This window comes from Ursus maritimus, unplaced genomic scaffold (genome assembly GCF_017311325.1).
Source record: "Ursus maritimus isolate PB19 unplaced genomic scaffold, ASM1731132v1 scaffold_14, whole genome shotgun sequence".
NCBI classification, from domain to species: Eukaryota; Metazoa; Chordata; class Mammalia; order Carnivora; family Ursidae; genus Ursus; species Ursus maritimus.
The window spans coordinates 35426339-35444248 of NW_024423786.1; the positions used below are offsets into that span (position 1 = coordinate 35426339).

General features: G+C 45.5%; 1 protein-coding gene across 1 annotated transcript in view; it reads right to left on the minus strand.

The window, feature by feature from the left end:
- CACNA2D3 (calcium voltage-gated channel auxiliary subunit alpha2delta 3) overlaps positions 1 to 17910 on the minus strand; it is an 834639-nt gene that overhangs the window by 664240 nt on the left and 152489 nt on the right. Inside the window, exon 3 of the mRNA XM_040628675.1 lies at positions 1429 to 1545. Coding sequence (XP_040484609.1) covers positions 1429 to 1545 — 117 coding nt within the window. The remainder of the gene's footprint in view (positions 1 to 1428; positions 1546 to 17910) is intronic.

Here is a 17910-nt window from a genome sequence, read left to right on the forward strand (position 1 = left end):
AAGATTTTATTTATTTATTTGACAGAGATAGAGACAGCCAGCGAGAGAGGGAACACAAGCAGGGGGAGTGGGAGAGGAAGAAGCAGGCTCATAGCAGAGGAGCCTGATGTGGGGCTCGATCCCAGAACGCCGGGATCACGCCCTGAGCCGAAGGCAGACGCCCAACCGCTGTGCCACCCAGGCGCCCCAGAGCAGTATTTCTATAGGAAATAAAAGTTTGTGGCTTTTTTTTTCTTCTAAGACACTTCAGAGTTCCCACCAAGAGGTCTCAACTTACTTGATTAATAATCACAGCAGCAGTATGAAGCTGCCATTCACTGAGCCCTGCTTACGTGCCGGGGTCTGTACTAAGTAGCTCAAAATCATAACTTTGTTTGATCTTCACATGGCCTGTTTTTGCCATTTACAGATGAGGAAACTGAGGCTCACAGGGCAGTTTTACTGAAGGTCAAAGCTCAGTAAGTGAGCAAAGCAGGCACTGAAAACCCAGGCCGAATTCACTCTTACCTACTCAACTACAACCCTCCTCTCCTGAATCAAAATAGCACAAAGATGTTTTAGAGACAAGCAAATGTGTGGAATTGTTGGGCCCAAAGCAGGAATAACATGTGGAAATTTTGTTGGGCCAATTAATTGTGAGAGAAGCTAAAGCAGGAAGTGGTCATTTATGGCAAGGTGATAATTATTAAAACCAAAAGGTAAGCAAACCATGGGCTAGAAATAAAAAGCTCTTCAGACTGCAGTTCTTTCCCATACCTTGTGCCAATGTGGCACAAGTTTGGGATGTTACAACATTCACATGTTCTTTTTTTTTTTTTTTCAACATTCACATGTTCTAAAGCAAGAACGTAAGATGCACTGTTTAGTGGGCAAGAAGGAACAGAGTTGGAAGCCATCTTGGAAATCCAAAATGATACATTTGCATTTATCCTGCTGACAATATGAAATTTCAGGGAGCTCTTACTGGTCAAGACATTCATTATAATTATAATAATATTCCAACAGAGGTAAGGAGAACCTCCAACTTCATCTGGACTCATCCACTCCATTGAATTTTCAACTCCACATTTTGGCAAACATGGCTTAAATTTTTTATAGTTGCTTAGTTGAACCACAATGTACTTTTGAATGACTTTTGGCAACAAGTGAACATATCACACAGTCATAAGCCATCCCCCGAGGCTGTACACTTGGTAGCACTTCCACGGAAGGCACAAAATTATAAGACCAAAATTGGCACCTGCACCCTCTCCAGAAAGGGCAATCGCGCCCCTACTAACTGGTCTTGCTGGTTAAGTAAAGAAAATAAAGTGTTTACAGAACAGCTGAGTCAACTGTGATCTTGGAGAGCTGGAGTCACCAGTGTCAGTCCCCCGAAGGTGCCTCTGTGTCTTTGGGCAGCATAGAGCAGAAACCAGAGGCACTTACCCGCATGGCTTCAGACTTTTTGTGAAACATCTCTTCCATGTTCTTTGCCAGCTTTTTCACCAGTTGGAGGCCATCAATTTCTTCTATGGCAACGTCTTTCTCATACTCTTTGTATTTCTGTAAGAAGGGAAGGCAACAAGAAAGGCATAAAACACCATACCCATGACTTCGGAGCACATCTACTTACAAGGACTAAATAGGACTGCCTCTTGGATTTGAAGATATTGGACTGTATCTCAAAATTATCAAACCAGCTAAGGAGAAATGTGAAAATTGGCTCTGGCTCTCTTAGGAACTTAACGAGCACCCAGGAAAGGAAAAAAAAAAAAAAACAAAACCTTAAAGCAATCAAGCACTTTATCATCCATCCTCTTCAGTGCTCGAAATCAACACTCTAACACTTCCAACTTGACCACACTCAGCCGTTCTTTTGGAGGACTTTCCCAGATTCATGAGCTGTCCAACAGCCAACGCCACTAGACACTGACTATTCCAAATGCGTCATTAAATAAAAATGAAGAAATTTAACTCGTGTGTGTGTGTGTGTGTGTGTGTGTGTGTTTTCTTGAACATCACTAACTTAACTTTTTCACGGCCAAAGACTGGAGACAGGGAAAAATAGTTTCAAGGCTATGACTGTAATGTATAATTATAGCAGGAGTAGGCAATCTATAATCCTTGGGTCAAATCCAATCCATCACCTATTTTTATAAATAAAGTTTTATTGGCACAAAACCAGACCCATTTGTTTTTATATTCAATCAAGTTTAGTAGTCACAATAGAGACCAGATCACCCACAAAGACTAAAATATTTACTCTTTTTTATAGAAAAAGTTTGCCAACTCCTAAACTGGAATGGGAATTGAAGAAAGTCACATGGCAGAGCATCTCATAAACATTTTATAGTGAGAGAGTCCTTGCTATGGATTTTAGCATTTCAATTCAATCCACTAATGTTCATTGAGGACCTCCTACGTACCCTCAAGAACTCACAGAAAAGAGAATGTAAGAGTAAGTACAAAAGCCATAAAAACAAATACTTTATATATCTCATAATGAGTTCATCTGTTCATAAGAGACTGATTTGCTCAAATTCTCAAAGATAATTTTTCATTTAAAACCTATCACACCCTAGTGACAGATAATCTATTTCACCAGCAGTTCTCAAAATGGCCAAGAACCCTGAGGGTTCCCTGAGACCCTTTCAGGGGCCCATCAAGTCCTCCTTTTCCCCAACAGCATATCTATATGAAGCCAGAATTTCTTCATAGATTTCAAAAAATCACAACAGACTGAACACAGAAGCAGATATGAGGATCCACCTGTCTTCTCTTTAACCATTAAAAAGATTTGCAAAAGAAAAAAAAAAGTGCCACTCCTCTTTTTTTTTGTCTGTTTTGGAGAACACAGTTATTTTTCATAAAATACCTATTTATGATAACATATGTTTTTCCGCTTGAATTAATTTTTAAATGTCTCGGTTTTAATTTCTAATATGGCAAATATCAATAGATGGGACCCACATGAGCAGAAGCTCTTAGGGATCCTCAGTATTTTATAAGAGTGTAAAGGGGTCCTGAGACCCAAAACTTTGGTTTAACTAAAGATTTAATTTTGTTCCCGTTGCAAAAAAAAATATTGTTTATTAGTAAATACCTCCCAAATGGAGTTTGAAATACTTTTTTTTTTTAAGATTTTATTTATTTGACAGAGAGAGAGACAGCCAGCAAGAGAGGGAACACAAGCAAGGGAAGTGGGAGAGGAAGAAGCAGCCTCCCAGTGGAGTAGGGAGCCCGATGCGGGGCTCGATCCCGGCACCCTGGGATCACGCCCTGAGCCGAAGGCAGACACTTAACGACTGAGCCACCCAGGCGCCCCGAGTTTGAAATACTTCCAATGTCAACAGAAATCCCTTACATTATTGTAGGTAATAAAAGGCTGGGGAACTAAAGCTATTGGGGGTTTTATATTTACCTTTGTTAGGAGAACCAGAACCACTTACTGACCCCTCACCCCAGCCTCCTACTTAGAAAAAACAAGGGCTCCACATCTTATCTTGGCTCTAAAGACCTTGAGAGTCATTTTTAAAGTGGAAAATGTAATGGCTTTTTAATGGAAATACAATTTTTACAAAAATGTGTATTTTCTCCCCACTTCCCCTTCTTTACTTTAAAGGATGTAAACTGAGAGGAGGCTGTTTTTCCTTGCCCAAAGGAAGGGTGTGTGTGGGTGTGTGTGCGTGTGCACGCATGCACGTGTGTGTGACACAAAGCACTTCCCTTCCTAGCTCAGATTTCCAAGTCTGTTGAGGCAATAATATTAGGTGTCTTGAAAAGAGAAGAGTAGAGTTTGAGGACAGGGGGGAATGGCCCTATGGAAATGAACATAAGAGACTAAAATGAAATCCCTACAGTCTGAGGGCATCTGACTAGAGTTCTCAGAGCCCAGCATTAGATACTGACAGAGACAAAGAGAGAAGGACAGGAAGGGACCCCCAGACTCGGCATCAGGGCCTCTGACTGAAACGTCAGCCCTAAGGGCTTGGTTTTCTGAGAATTAAGGTGAGCCTAAGGAAAAATACAAAATGCTATTCTAGACTGCTTGGGTCCAGACCAAGATAGACATCTGCTACGTTGTTTGTGAGATGCGCTGAGCTGCTCCACATTGTCCTGTAATGGACTACGGGTTGTGAGTGACACTCTTCTCCTTGCTCCCCGAAAACATCCATATAAATCCGAAGTGTTTGCCTTGAGAATCTCTCTCTTACATCTCACCCGGAGAACAATTTCTCCTTCTAGGTCTCCTCTCCTCCTCGACAAGGCTGTACTCGTTCTCTAAGACAATGAGGCTATACCCTTTCTTTGAGCTCCAGGACACTCTGTGCTCATCTTTCCTGGCCATGTGGCTTGTGTGGCCTGGGGGGCAAGGACAGGTCCTTGTGCTCACCCACCAGCCCACAGCAGACACTCACAGGACTTCTCTGAACGAAGCTTGTTGCAAAACAATTTCGATGTTACAGTATAAGGAGGAGGCAAGCAGGGATACAGCTACATTGCTCTGGGTTCTATAATGGTGACCTCTCTACCCCTGGAGAGGTTGACTGGATTGACCCGCGATGTGGGGCTCCAGTGAGACCAACCGTGGCTCAAGCTAACAGCGTCCTCTGGTGTATGAATAAAACTTCAAGGACAATCACTGGAAATGTTCCCTAAGTTCAAATGCAAGCCAATGCCTTTGGAGCCAAAAATCCTGGGGGTTCTCTGCTGCTGCCAGATGTGTTCCAAAAGCCAGCAGCTGAGGCCAGCCTATACCCAAAGCTGATTCGCTACCAAAACTATGAAGTTCAAGAAGTGAGTAAAACAAAACAAAGTTGCCAGTCTAATATTTACAGAGTCAATATAATAAATCTCTGTCTTAAGTAATTCTATAATGAAAGGTGATCTAGAGGCGTAAGATAAAGAAAAATAAAATGCATTTCACAATTAGCCTTTACCTGAATCTTCTGGTTTTTAGATAGGGCCCCATTATTCTGGTCATATTCGTTCTGGCATGTGTTTTTCTCCCCAAGAGATCTCTAGAAAGGAATCCATTTATTTAACTACAACCATCCCCCCCAAGTTTTCAGTGAGATCATCCTGCATCCTCTCTTCCTCTGACTCTGCTCTGGGAAAAGGAGCCAGTGACTTTATGGAGGGCTAGTCTCCCAGGCCTCCTTGTGCCTGGTGACCTAACTAACCAATCTCAGTCCAAAGCCCCTTGCCAAGCTAAGGACTCCAGATCTGGGACAAACGTAACCATTCACTGGTTCTATCCCTCTGACAGCCTAAGTCCCCTCCCCTCAGGATACGTGACGATGGGTCTTCCTTGCCAATGAGCCAAGCCTGTACTACTTTCTCCCCACCCTAGGGAAGTTATCCCATAAGCAAAAAGACATCCTGCTTCTCAAGATGTGTTAACGCCTATTGGAATTGGGTCAAACAGCTTAATGCCTTACTCTTACCAGGAAATGTTACACTTTGCTGGAATCAAAGGATTTTGAAGAACAGAGAGAGTAACACAGTGATAGCCATTAGCCAACTGCAAGCCTTTGGTGTCTTGGGATGGGCATATACATCCAAAACCTTTAAAAATGTGCCAACTGTACAAAACCAACAATTTCACCTCCAGCACCCAGATAAAGGAAGCTACAACGGTACAAGAGAATTCCACAAAGCCGTCCCAAATTGTGTGAAAGAATGTAGCAAACGTGCACACACAGTATGTTCCGATATGTTACAGATAGTAATCGGTAACTTTTTGTTTTAAATTACTAATCTGCCGTATACACCCATACACACGAACACCCTGCTAGAAGGATATATGCCAAACGTTCACAGCTGGCTGTACGATCACCAAGGATTTTTCCTCTTTCTTTTCTTGCTTACCTGTATTTCCTAATTTTTACAATGAACATACTATTTTGGAAATTAGAAAATATAAAAGTTGCAGTTATGTGAGAACAGCGTATGGGCACCTAGTAAACAGATTTCTTTAGGGAAATGTGGTCCCAATTAGAATCTGTGTAATTAAGCAGCATGTCTTCATTAGCGGAGCCTAAGAAAGTCAGTAAAATGAGTCCTCCGTGTATCACGGGCTCAGCACGGTGCCGGAAGCTTTTCCATATTAATTTGTGTAATCCTCACAGCCACCCCGAGAGGTAGGTATTATCCCCAAATTGCAGATGGGGAACTGAGGCCCAGAGAGGCGTTAGTTGGTAGGTGGAAGTCAAATGGTCAGAATGAGTTTTAAACCTATTAAGGTCTAACTTCTAATCGCTAGGTCTTTTGAACTCGGGGGTAGGGGGTAAAGGACCAACAGTCCAAATATTTGCAAACTTGTTTCAGAGGGGCCATTTCACTGCCTTAATGGACCCCTGTCTCCTTGCTCTTGTCGCCAACGGTGGCTTGGACTCGCCAAGAGAGTCAAATACCAAAAACCAGAGACATGACCTGTTCGAGGAGGGCTGCAGCTGTTCACATAGTCAGAGCACACCGGACATCACAGCAGGGGACTCTGTCCCTCCGAGGGCCACTGAGGGCATGAGCCTGGAGCCTGGCCTCAGAGGAGCAGACAGAGCTCTTGAGAATAAAAATATCTGGAGAGAGAAGAGCAAGCCCACTCTGAAAGGAGTTCCTGGAGCCTTAATTATAAATTACTCCCTGGCTGTGTCTGGGCTACAAAACGTCTTTTGTTCTCCAAGGGACCAAGAAAGACCTGGAGGCAAATCACCCCACACTCCTTTTCCTCCAGGTTTTGCCTCCCCACACAGCTGTGTAGGCAGTGGCACTTTATTTCCTATAGCTTCAAGGACTGCTCTAGCAATTATATCTGCTTCATAACAAAAGCAGCAGCCCTTCAACCAGGAAAAGGAGTTAGGACAGTATCAGCAGGTCCCTGTAAACACACAAAGGAAGGCAGAGGAAAAGACAAACATAGGAGAGATACCATGCCACCTCATTAAGGAGTCAGGCCAGGCCGGATTTGAATCCTGTCTCTGCAACATGTCACTTCTATTCTGTGTCTCCGCTATGCCAGACATGGTACTAGGCACAAGCACAATGATGGGGAGAGCAGAGTGGAAGAAAGCTGGCAGTCTATTGGTCAGGAGTGTTCTGATGAGTAAAAAGGCTAAGATGATACATCAGGGTAAGTACCCTGATGGGGTGGTCAAGGCAGTGACTCCCTGCTTGCTGGACCCTTGATGGATGACAAGGCTGGGAAGGTGGGAGACAAAACAGGTGGGAAGCATGCCAGGCAGAGGGAAAAGCAGGGACAGAGGTCCAGGGACAAGACGCTGTCTGGGGCTCGAGGAAATACCCCCTGTTCCACTTCACTGGTGCATGGATGGCCAAGGTGGGGACTCTGCTGAGAGTTGAGGCCAAAGAAGTAAGCAGGGCCAGGCCATCAAGGGAGTGGGCTAGGATTAAGATTTTGGACCTTACCCTGATTTGGGTAAGTGGGTGGGGTGTGGAGATGGGTGGGTTATGGAGACAGGCCATAGCCAGAGCCAGGGAAAGGTTCAAGGGTGGGAGGGACTCAGGAATCCCATGTGCACTTTTAAAAAACCTCAGTGTGCAGAAAGGGTAGGAGGGAAATAAAACTGGACAGAGAAAAGGAGCTGAGGGACCCAAGTGGTCAGGAGACAGCACAGTGGAGAGGCCACAAGACTCAGAGGAGTGGGAGGTGGACTCCCTGGAAGACATCAAGAGGGCTGACGGCTGGATGCAGCAGCAGTCTGGGCTGGCTGGCTGGCCATGTCATTTAAAGGAAATCGCTGAGCCTCCTGGGCCTCGATGTCCTAAGTCAGAGCATCAGGGGTCATGAGGCCCCTCTTCCAGGGCCTGGGGCGTGGGGGTGGGGGAGGACATCTGTGGAAGCCCCCAGTGCAGTGCCTGCACATAAGGCCCACTCCAAATCCTCACAGCACCTCTCTATGGAGGATTCCAGTGAGTGCCGTATTGTCACACTAACGCCTTCCAGAACTGAAGCTCTTCGTGTAAGCGACAAACTGCAACAGGTTGGCTGATGATACCGATACTCTTCCTGTGGCCACCCCCAGCCTCTGGGCCGCCCCCTGGGCTCCAGGCAGTAGCCAGATTGAGCCCTGAGCGACACAGCCCAGACTCAAGTGGAGGCAGAGTGCAGCCCTTCCCAAGAACACCTCTCTGCATTCATAACACAGAAGGAGGGCAAGCCTGGGACTTTTTATTCCCTCTGTCACAAGAGAACATCTGAAGCCTCCATTCCTTCTGTTAGCAGAATCAGCATTTGGCAAGAAATCTTGTGATGAGCCAAGAACATTTATCATTTGAGAAGGGAGACACAGAAATGCATTATTTCTGCAGCATCCATTTTGCCAGATCATTTCACACAAACACCAGGAAGAGGAAAGCACTACCTCACTGTCAGAACACTTAATGTTGTTCATACATTTGGGTCATTTTTTTCCTACGTGATGACTGAGTATCTAGTAGTGAGTCACCTGGAACAGACCCCAAAGAGCAGGGCTTGGGTCAGGAGACTTCTGAATGGTCACAGTTAATTGGGATAAAAGCCAAACACAGGAGAGAGGTTCTGAGTAGAAGAGCCAAGTGCCCCCTGAACCAAGTGCCCCCTGCTGGAGACGGACGCAGGGGTGACCCTTAGCCAAAAAGCTGGTGCAGCTGAACCTGGTCTCGTGGCCAAATTTTCTCAGCAAAACCTGAAATTACATCTCTAGATTCAGCATCATTAAACCACTAGATGAAGACGGACAGAAGGTCCAGGGGAGGAGATGGCAAAGCAGGGACCTGCCCATCCCCAAGTGAGAATCTGGGGAGCTTGCCTCAAAGCCCATGACTTGAGAGAAATGGTGAGAACTAGTGCTGCTTCTCTATCCCTCCCCGAAGCCTCCAGCACTTCCCTTGAAATCCCCGGACCCAGATCCCCCAATAAACCCTGTCCCTGGGAAACCCTGGAGACAGGCCAAGCCCAGCGCCCTGAAAGGTGGCTTGTTCGCAGAAGAGCTGAAGATATTTCCCGTTCCTACTTTAAGGTTCAATTTTCAATCTTATTCTCATTCCTTCAAGCTCTCAAAGAGCCACAGTACAGAAGCTGAATTCATTACACCGATCAGTTAAATAAGGATCACACCAACACACACCAAAAAAGGAACCTAAGCTGAACTCACTGCTATTTTCATTCATTCAACAAATAGTTAGAAACAGCCTACCGAGTGCCAGGCGGGTGGGGGGAATAAGGGACTACTGACAAAAGCATATATTCCCTCGGGGTATGAGAAAGCCAATTTTTGGTCCATTTCATTAAAAATAAGTAATAAGCAAGCTGGAACAGAGCTGCCTGGACCGTCTCAATCTAAACTTGAGCCCTGATATCCCACCTCACCATTCTGTGCCAGTCTCCTTCTGAGGCCACACCTGCGTGCAGTGCGGGCGGGTCACGTCTGCCGTACGTGGGAGGGCATTGTGTGCCTTCTACGGAGTGCCTAACAGGCTATAAAGCACAGACATATATTTCTCCTTGAGTAGGGAGGAATGAGGACCAGGAGTTATGGGCAAACCCACAGTCCTATCAACAATGAAAACGTGGCCAGGAATAGGAAGGACACCACAGTCACCAGGGAGGTAAAAGGCTCCAGGGAAAGATATAAAACAATGAATTTGCTAAGTGTCATAGAAAAGGGGATGACTCGTACAGCATGTGTAACTCCCTGCCTCCTGGGAGATGAAGTCTGTGAAGTGTGCTATTAATGTCCTGAGACGGCCATGAACCACCACAAGGTGGCTGATAAACAGAGGCAGGACATCTGTGACCCAAGCTTGAGGGACAGTGGAAATAAGGGCAGGTTGGGGAGAAGGGGAAGAAAGGGAGACATATATCAATTAAGCCATATTTTAGACATATATCAATTCATCAGATATCCCTCCAACGGGGAGAAAGGGATACAATCCCTGCTCTGTCTCCTCTGTCTTATTCCTAGCAAAGGTGGCTGACCTGATGGGATGGGTGGGAAAGAATCTGCATGGATTTTGCTGGAATACTATTGATTTGGAGCCTGGTGGCAGCATCCTGCTTGGCTTAAAATCACTGGCTGGGGTTCAAGATGCAGGAAGATCAACAACATGCCGCCCACTTGCTAGGCAATCTGGCATTGTGCTAAGACCAGGGACTTCTCAGCCAGGTACACGAAGTTCAAGCGTCACCACTCAGTAGCTATGTGACGAGCTGCTCAGCCTACATCAGCCTCCTTTCCTTCATCAGCACACGGGATGACACCAGACCTCCTAGTGTGCTTAGGATGATCAAAGAGGGTCAAGGGTGTAAAGTACCCAGCAGAATGCTGGACACGGGATAATGCGCTCCAAAAATGGTGCTGGTGTTGGTAGAGGTGGTAATAAATTCTGATATTTGTTCTACGACTTCTGAGAATGGTCATTCTCTTGCCTCAACAACAAGAAGATACTCTGAACCAAAGTTCACAGTCTAACCGATGAGCTAGACTTCAATGCTACTCTGGGCAGTGGTATTTTTCAGATGCATTCCCAAGGCACTGAGGGGTCTTCAACAGTAACTCTTTGGGGAATGGCCCCCTGCTGGCAGGAACCGGACGCTAGAAGTCTCTGTTTACATAGTGGAAATGACAGTTTTTTGATATGGCACTGAAGGTGTGGCAATAAAAACTAATCATCTACAATTTTTGGATTCTCTCCTTATAGGCAGTGTCATTTTCTTATTATGACATAAATGTACTTAGTATTCCTCTTGACTCAATTATTGCATACAGAAGTGTCACTTCAAAATACAACACTCCAACGCAATTATGTTTCCAAGTAAATATATTTCCAAATCCTTTAAGCTGATGTTAGGAACGCTTCTTCTTAACCATAACAACGAACCTAACTGAATGCATGGCACTCTAGGTCACAGAAGAATATTTTTCTGTTTGAAAATGAAAAGTGCCATTTTGTACAAATAATTCTGTTTCACACAGGTAATTCCAATCGAGTGTCTCCAAGGTCCAAACATCACCCACGATTAATGCGGGGCTCTTCCAGATCTAGTTGGGGGGGGGGAATCTTGAGAGAATGCAAGTTTTTCTCCGTCAAAGCCATCAGAACAAGACACAATTTGCAGGAGAGACCCTCCAAGCAAGGACAGAAGGAGGGAAGACAGGGCACTATATGACAACCCAAAGAACAAACAGAGGGCAGCCAGGGAGCAGCTGGGCTCCAACCTCTGCAGGGCTGTGGCTCGTGGAGAGCACGTGCAGGATCTGGACGATCACCTGTAAGCAGTTCTTGCTCTGCGGGGAGAAAAGCATGGATATGGACCATCACTGAAGGCAGCAGAGTTTGCTCAGCATGTTACTAAGAACTTCCAGCTGGGGGATGGAGGTCGTGGTCTGGTCTAAATGGCTTCTCCGGGTGCCCTCTGGTCCTCACCTCAAAGGAGCACTGCCACAAGAATTACCAGGGTCCCCTGGCCCTCGTGTCCCTGGCGTCCTTGTTCCCAGTTCACTATCCGGAGTGCCCTCCTAAATCACCAGGTTCTGGGGACGCTATTCTTCAGAGGAGCTGGCTCTGCAGTGGGTGGTCTCTGACAGATTTCTAGCACTTTTGGACTGTCAGGTCCTGAATTAAAAGATGGATATCTCTCCTCTCCCTGTTTTACTGTCTATACTCCTTTTTTTTTTTTTAACCTTGATAAGTCTCATAAGCTTTTACTGTTCAACACAGTCAACTGGACCAATGCTACTGATAAATTTAGCTCTGTGGAGGTAAAACTGAGTGTGAATGCTGCATTCAATTCCTGTTGTATATGAGGGGAGGTCAGTCAGAGGCAAGCTACTAAACCAGCTGTTGATACAAGCATCCTTGCCCTAGCATGGTGGCATAGCATACTGCTCTAAAACAGGGAAATTCATCTGCCTACTCGATAAACTCAGATGATCTCAATGCTTCTAAAAAGAAAAAAAAATCCAATTCCTGGGTATTTTCTGGATTACTGCATGGGATATGAGGCTCTGAAATGCACATTTTTATGCTGTACATACATCCTCACAACACTAAAAGCCAAAATAATGACTACAGGTCCACGTGTGTTAGAGAGGAACAATTACATTGTAGCATTTGCAAGTGTGCTTAATATACGCCAGCAAATTTAAATACAGCCAAACTGCAAATAATAAGACATTACTTTATAAATCCTGGACTACTTGAAATAGGTTCTTTTCCCCAGCCTACTCTTTTCGAACACATTTTTCTGATGTTCCGATTTAAAATAATTCATCCTTCCTTCTCCCTAAGGGTCCGAGGGAATAGCAACAATGACAATAACAATAATTTATTTTTAATAATAACAACCGGCACTATTGAGCACTTAACTTTGGGTCAGATAGATACTGTTTTCTCCCATTTTACAGGTTAGGAACTGAAGCACAGAGAGATTAGCCAAGTTACCAAGGTTATACTACCAGTAAGTGGTTGTATTCATTATGGGGACAGTAGCTACTATAATAAAAATATCCCCAAATCTCAGTGGTTTGACACAATAGACATTTATTCCTCACTGATGTAACCACCCATCCTTATCTGCAGCCTTCCATTTAGCGATTCAGGGACGAGGATCCTCCCATCGTGTGTCTGTTCTCTCCCCTCAGGCCTTGGAGTCTTCTGCATTCAGCCAGCAGATGGGGGAGAGGGTGAGAAGAGGCACCTGCTTCCTCACTCCTCAGCCTGGAAGCAACATGCAGCGGCTCTGCTCATATTCCACTGGCACTTACTAGCCACATGGCCCAACCCAACGTACCAGAGCTGGGAAAACAGAACCGGTGGCTGAGGAGCCATATCCAGGCTCCAAGGCAACACCGTGGAAACGGATGCTTCAATCATCCGGGATCTGCGAGCTGTCTGTGCTGCTGTCACAGAGCCAGGATTCGAACCCAGGCAGCATGGCCTTGGAGTCTATACTCTCAACCACCACACTTCCATTTAAAAGCTTGATAAACTGTAGGTAGATGAAACCTTTGACTAAACCTTGGCTGGGAACCACCTGCAAGATGGATAATTTAAAGCTGGCACAATCAAGTCACAATCTACAGAAAGGGTAATATGATCCAATCACTTGCATGTGTAATTACGGTCAGGCTCAGATGTTAAAGGCCAAGATATTGCAACACAGAAAGGAACACATTATAAACAATTCTAAGACCTTCTGCCCGATTTCCTTAATCCCAGCTCAAATAAAACTGCTATTTGAGTAACATCAGTGACCTTCTCTAGCATACGATATTAGTTGCCCAGGCGCCACAAAAGTTAATTGGCTTAACTAAAGTCTCTTTAATTCTACATCCAAGATGTCCTGGAAATCGAAGGCAATCAATGAATGAGTCTGCAAGATCCGTAACAAGCTTAGAGCTAATACTATTTGCAGCTGCTCAAGTGGTTTCTGTACTTACAGAGCCAGAAGCTGGAATGCGGGTTAGGACCCTGCCTCTGAATGAACCTTTAACTCCATCCACTCCAAACTGAACCTACAGGCCCGGGTGTATGGGGCAGCTGGGCCCTAGCTTTTCGCTGGGAAATGTGGAGAACGATGGTGCGATCATGCCCAGGAGTTATGAACCCGCCCTCCTCCTGCTGTCTCCCTTGTGCAGAGATTGGGGAGGTTCTGTTCCCCACTGCTGACATCAGAGGCTGAGAGAAAATGGTCCACGGCATCAGCATCCTGCCTGCGAACATCCCCCTGCCTCACGTCTGTCCACAGGAGCTGCAGGAGTTTGCAGCACGACACCCCATTTTGTCCACCATAACCAGTGCCAAAACAAGAGGGCATTACAGCAGAGCCGCCCCGATGCTGAGATGCAAAACAGAAGCAGAGCCTTCTAGGAGTTCGGCTGTCCCTCACTTCAGAGCCCAGTGAGTTTCTGACATACGTCACCAAGCCCAGCACAGAGCGCTTCTCCCCAGTATCTTTAAGCTCCCACTGTCAGACCCCGACAGGAACTTAGAAACAATCCGCTTCCGAAGCCACTAACTCAAATGCTTCCAGTGGCTAGACAGGTCGTACCAGGTGACGGAATGAAGCCAGGCCGGAGCCTTTGGCAAAGAGCGGAGCTTCGGTCCCATCCTTGAGCGGCGGATACTTTTCCGCTGCTGCGGATCTTTGTGGGGTGACGGGCACCCTGTGCGTAGCCAACCTTCCATTTGTTGAGAGGTGCCAGCAATCTATGTTTTCATGGGAAATCTGCCGCTGAGTCTGTTTCTTTGAACACTCTGGGACCCAGATTCAGACTGTGTCTAAACATCTTCCTCATACAGCTTCACGTGAGGAGACCGAGGCCGAATAACAGGGGCTCCCGTCCCCCACCGGCGGAGACGTGCTGGAGGGTGTGGACAGTTTCCTGGTATCCGCCACTAACTCCTGAAGCAGGCACTGCTGTGGTCTTTACTGTCACACGAGTGGGAGGCGCCGAGAGGGCAGCTGCCAGCCCAGGCCCAAAAGGGACAGATGTCCACCTCCTGTCTTCCCAGTGTCCCAGCCAGTGGGAACAGAGCCAGTCCTCCTCACCATTTGGGTCACCTGGGGGTTAGAACCTGAGGCTGGCTTCCCAGAGAGACCCCCTCTTTTGCCAGAAGCACTGGATTCCTCAGGCATCCGGGGTTGCTAGGCATGGAAATAAGGCCCTGAAACTGAGGAATCTAGACAGGCGGAGAGAAGCCCACACATGACTCCCGAAATAGGGTTTTTTTCTGTGGTGGTTTGAAGAATCCTAGAGTCTTAGGGAATGTTAACTAAGGCTTCTGTTTCTCTCTCTCTCTCTCCCTCTCTCACACACACACACACCCTCCTTCTCTCTCTCTCCCACATACACACACAAAATCACTATGCTACCAATATTTTTTCTCCTAAGATGTATTTAGGAAACTATAAGGAAATTAAACAATACATCCACCTTATTCTTATCATCATGCTATGATGTGCCTTCAAGATAGGGATTTGGGGTGGTTTGGTAGAATGGCTACTCTGGCATCTGGGGAATCCCACTGACCCCTTCTCAGAATGATACTTTTTTTTAAAGATTTTTATGTATTATTTATTTTAGAGAGACAGAGCGGGGGGGGAGGAAGGGGCAGAGGAAGAGGGAGAAGCAGGCTTCCCATGGAGCAGGGAGCCCGATGTGGGACTCGATCCCAGAACCCCAGGATCATGACCTGAGCCGAAGGCAGACACTTAACTGACTGAGTCACCCAGGTGTCCCCAGAATGATACTTTTAAATGAAAAAAAGAAAACACACAGGAAAGAAACCAATTACACTGAAATTCAGTTTTCAAAATATTTACGACATGAATTTGCGATGCGGTAATGTCGGTGTCTCTTCACAGGTGCGTGGATGACAACATCTAGAGGGAGTCTGTAGCCGCCATAGCCACGGTACCAAGGACTGAGTGCCAACAGCAAGGAGCTATCTGCATCGACGACAGTACGATATGAAGATATCTGCGATTTCTGTCACTGACAAAGTCACAGGCACCACTGTGGCTTGTTACCTACATTTCTAAGATAAAGTCATCCATTTCAGTGAGAGGTTAGTGAGAATAAAAGATGTCTCTTGTTCCCACCTAAGTTCAGAGCCCCCTGCGCTTTCCAAGGCATACGTTTAGCACCCCTACACACTCCCCAAGAACAGCAAGGGGTTCCAGAAAAAGTCAGTCGATGTATGAACAGTGACAGGGCATCTGCCTGTTTGCTCTCTGTCATATGGACCGTCTGGTCATCAGCACACACTCACAACCCAATGTAAGATTTCTCTATTAACCTTACACATCAAAATTGTGGCCATTTCCTGCAATAATGAATTCTCCCAGATGGCTCTGCTGTCTATGTAAGTGAAGATTACAGTTTATGAGCTTCTCTGGGTGCTCTGTCAATAAATGATGATTTCTCAAATGGATCAGGGAAGGGTAAACACTAAACTGGAAATAGTATTTATCTCAGGCCATGGTGTTAGAGCAGAATTGATGGGCACAATCCATTTTCTTTCCTATATACTACTGGGTTATTAGAATTCTTCACAAAGACCATACATTCATGTATTATTTGTGAGATTAAAAATATATAAGGTGTCAAGTTCAAAGAAATTTAGTAATCACTGACATAAAAGTATAATAAATGCCTCATAACATGCAAAGAGAAATAGGACTAACTCAGAAGGCTACACTCCAGACATGAATTAAACAACCCGCTGAACAAACCCAGCCTTTCTCCACAACGACTAGATGCCCGTGTGAAAAAAATATTTCACCCACTGTCTGTTATCATAGAAATCTGCTCACAAAATAATGTTAAGTGAAGTGCATTATGTTTATAACTAAAGCCATGTCAAAACCCAAAGCAAAAGACAGTGGGCGGGCCCACAACAAAATTCTTAGACCATGACTGGGGTATGGTGGCAGGATTTGGGTTCAATTTTTCCAATTTTCTAAATTTGTTATGTGATGCTGCTTTTCAAATAGGAAGAGGCAAAGTCTAAGATGGTGAAAAATAAAAAGGCAAGAGTGGATTCAAGTCCAGAGAGGCTGGCTCCGGAGCCCAAGTTCTGACCTCCCCCAATCACTCTTCTAAGGTAAAATGAGACCTTTTCTTATTATAAAAGCGAAATGTCCTCACTGTAGGAAGAACTATCAGAAGGTACATACAAGCAAATAGAAAACAAAACAAAACAAACAAACAAAAAACCCCTTAATCCCACTTCCCCAAAATACCACGGTTTACCCTGTGGTTTATATTCTCACATATTTTTTTAATGTAAAATTGTAATTTTTTCTTTCTAATCAAAGAGAGACCATTCTAGAGATGACAATAGGCTATATTTTCTAATTATTCCTCCAGGAAGCTCAAGTACAAAATAGTTCATCCTTTGAACCACCAAACTAAAGAAGGGGCGTGTTCAAGGGTCTGACAACCCCAGGATTACACTGGGACCCTTGGGGTGGATGTGGTCAAAATAATCAAATACAGGCCTCTCACAAAAAAGGACAGGTACACTTAGAGCAGCGGTTCTCAACTGGAGGCCTTTTGTCCCCCAGGAACATCTAGTAGTGTCTGGAGACATTTTGGGTTTTCACAACCGAAAGGAGGTTGGAGGAGGAAGCTGCTACTGGCATCCAGTGGGTACAGACTAGCTATGCTGCTAAACACCCTTACAAAGCACAGGACAGTCCCCACAACAAAGAATTATCCAGACAAATATGTCCACATGCAAATGTTGCTGAAACCTGGGATAGAGAATTGTTTTCAATACTGAATGCACAGAACACAAATCCTAATGGCCATCAAACCCAATCTCCCTCCAAAAGCTGAACTTCCATCCAATACATCCGGACAAGGGGCCCCTGGAGTCTTCCAAGAAGCCTCCTGCAGCCTCACTGCTGGGCAGTGCTAAGCAACAGAAAACATACTCAACTTGAAGTCTCTCTGCCCCTCTGTCCTGCTGCCCTTAGAACCCAGTTGTGCCAACTGGTCATACAAACCAAGTCTCATCCTGCCTTAACATATGCTAAGAGAGACAGGGACAGGCATAGGGGTAAGACCATGGAATGCCTGGACGAGAATCCCAACTCCACCACTTCCTCCCCACTTCCTCTCCATGGGCACTGGGAGACGATGTCCCAGCTATTCCCTGCTTCAGTCTCTTCATCTGAAAAATGGGGGTTAATAACAACAATGACCTCATGGGGTGGTTATGACCATGACAGGGGGTTCGTTATAGATAGTGTTTAAAGCAGTGCTTGGCACCATCTGCTGCCTGTGTCACCTGTTTTTTCAGGGTAAATACACTCCCCATGATACCTCAGGGAACTATGGACTCTAGACTCCCCTCGCCACCCTATTTGTCCCTGTTCCTCCTCAAACTTGCAGCCTGCATCTTCTGACTGTACCC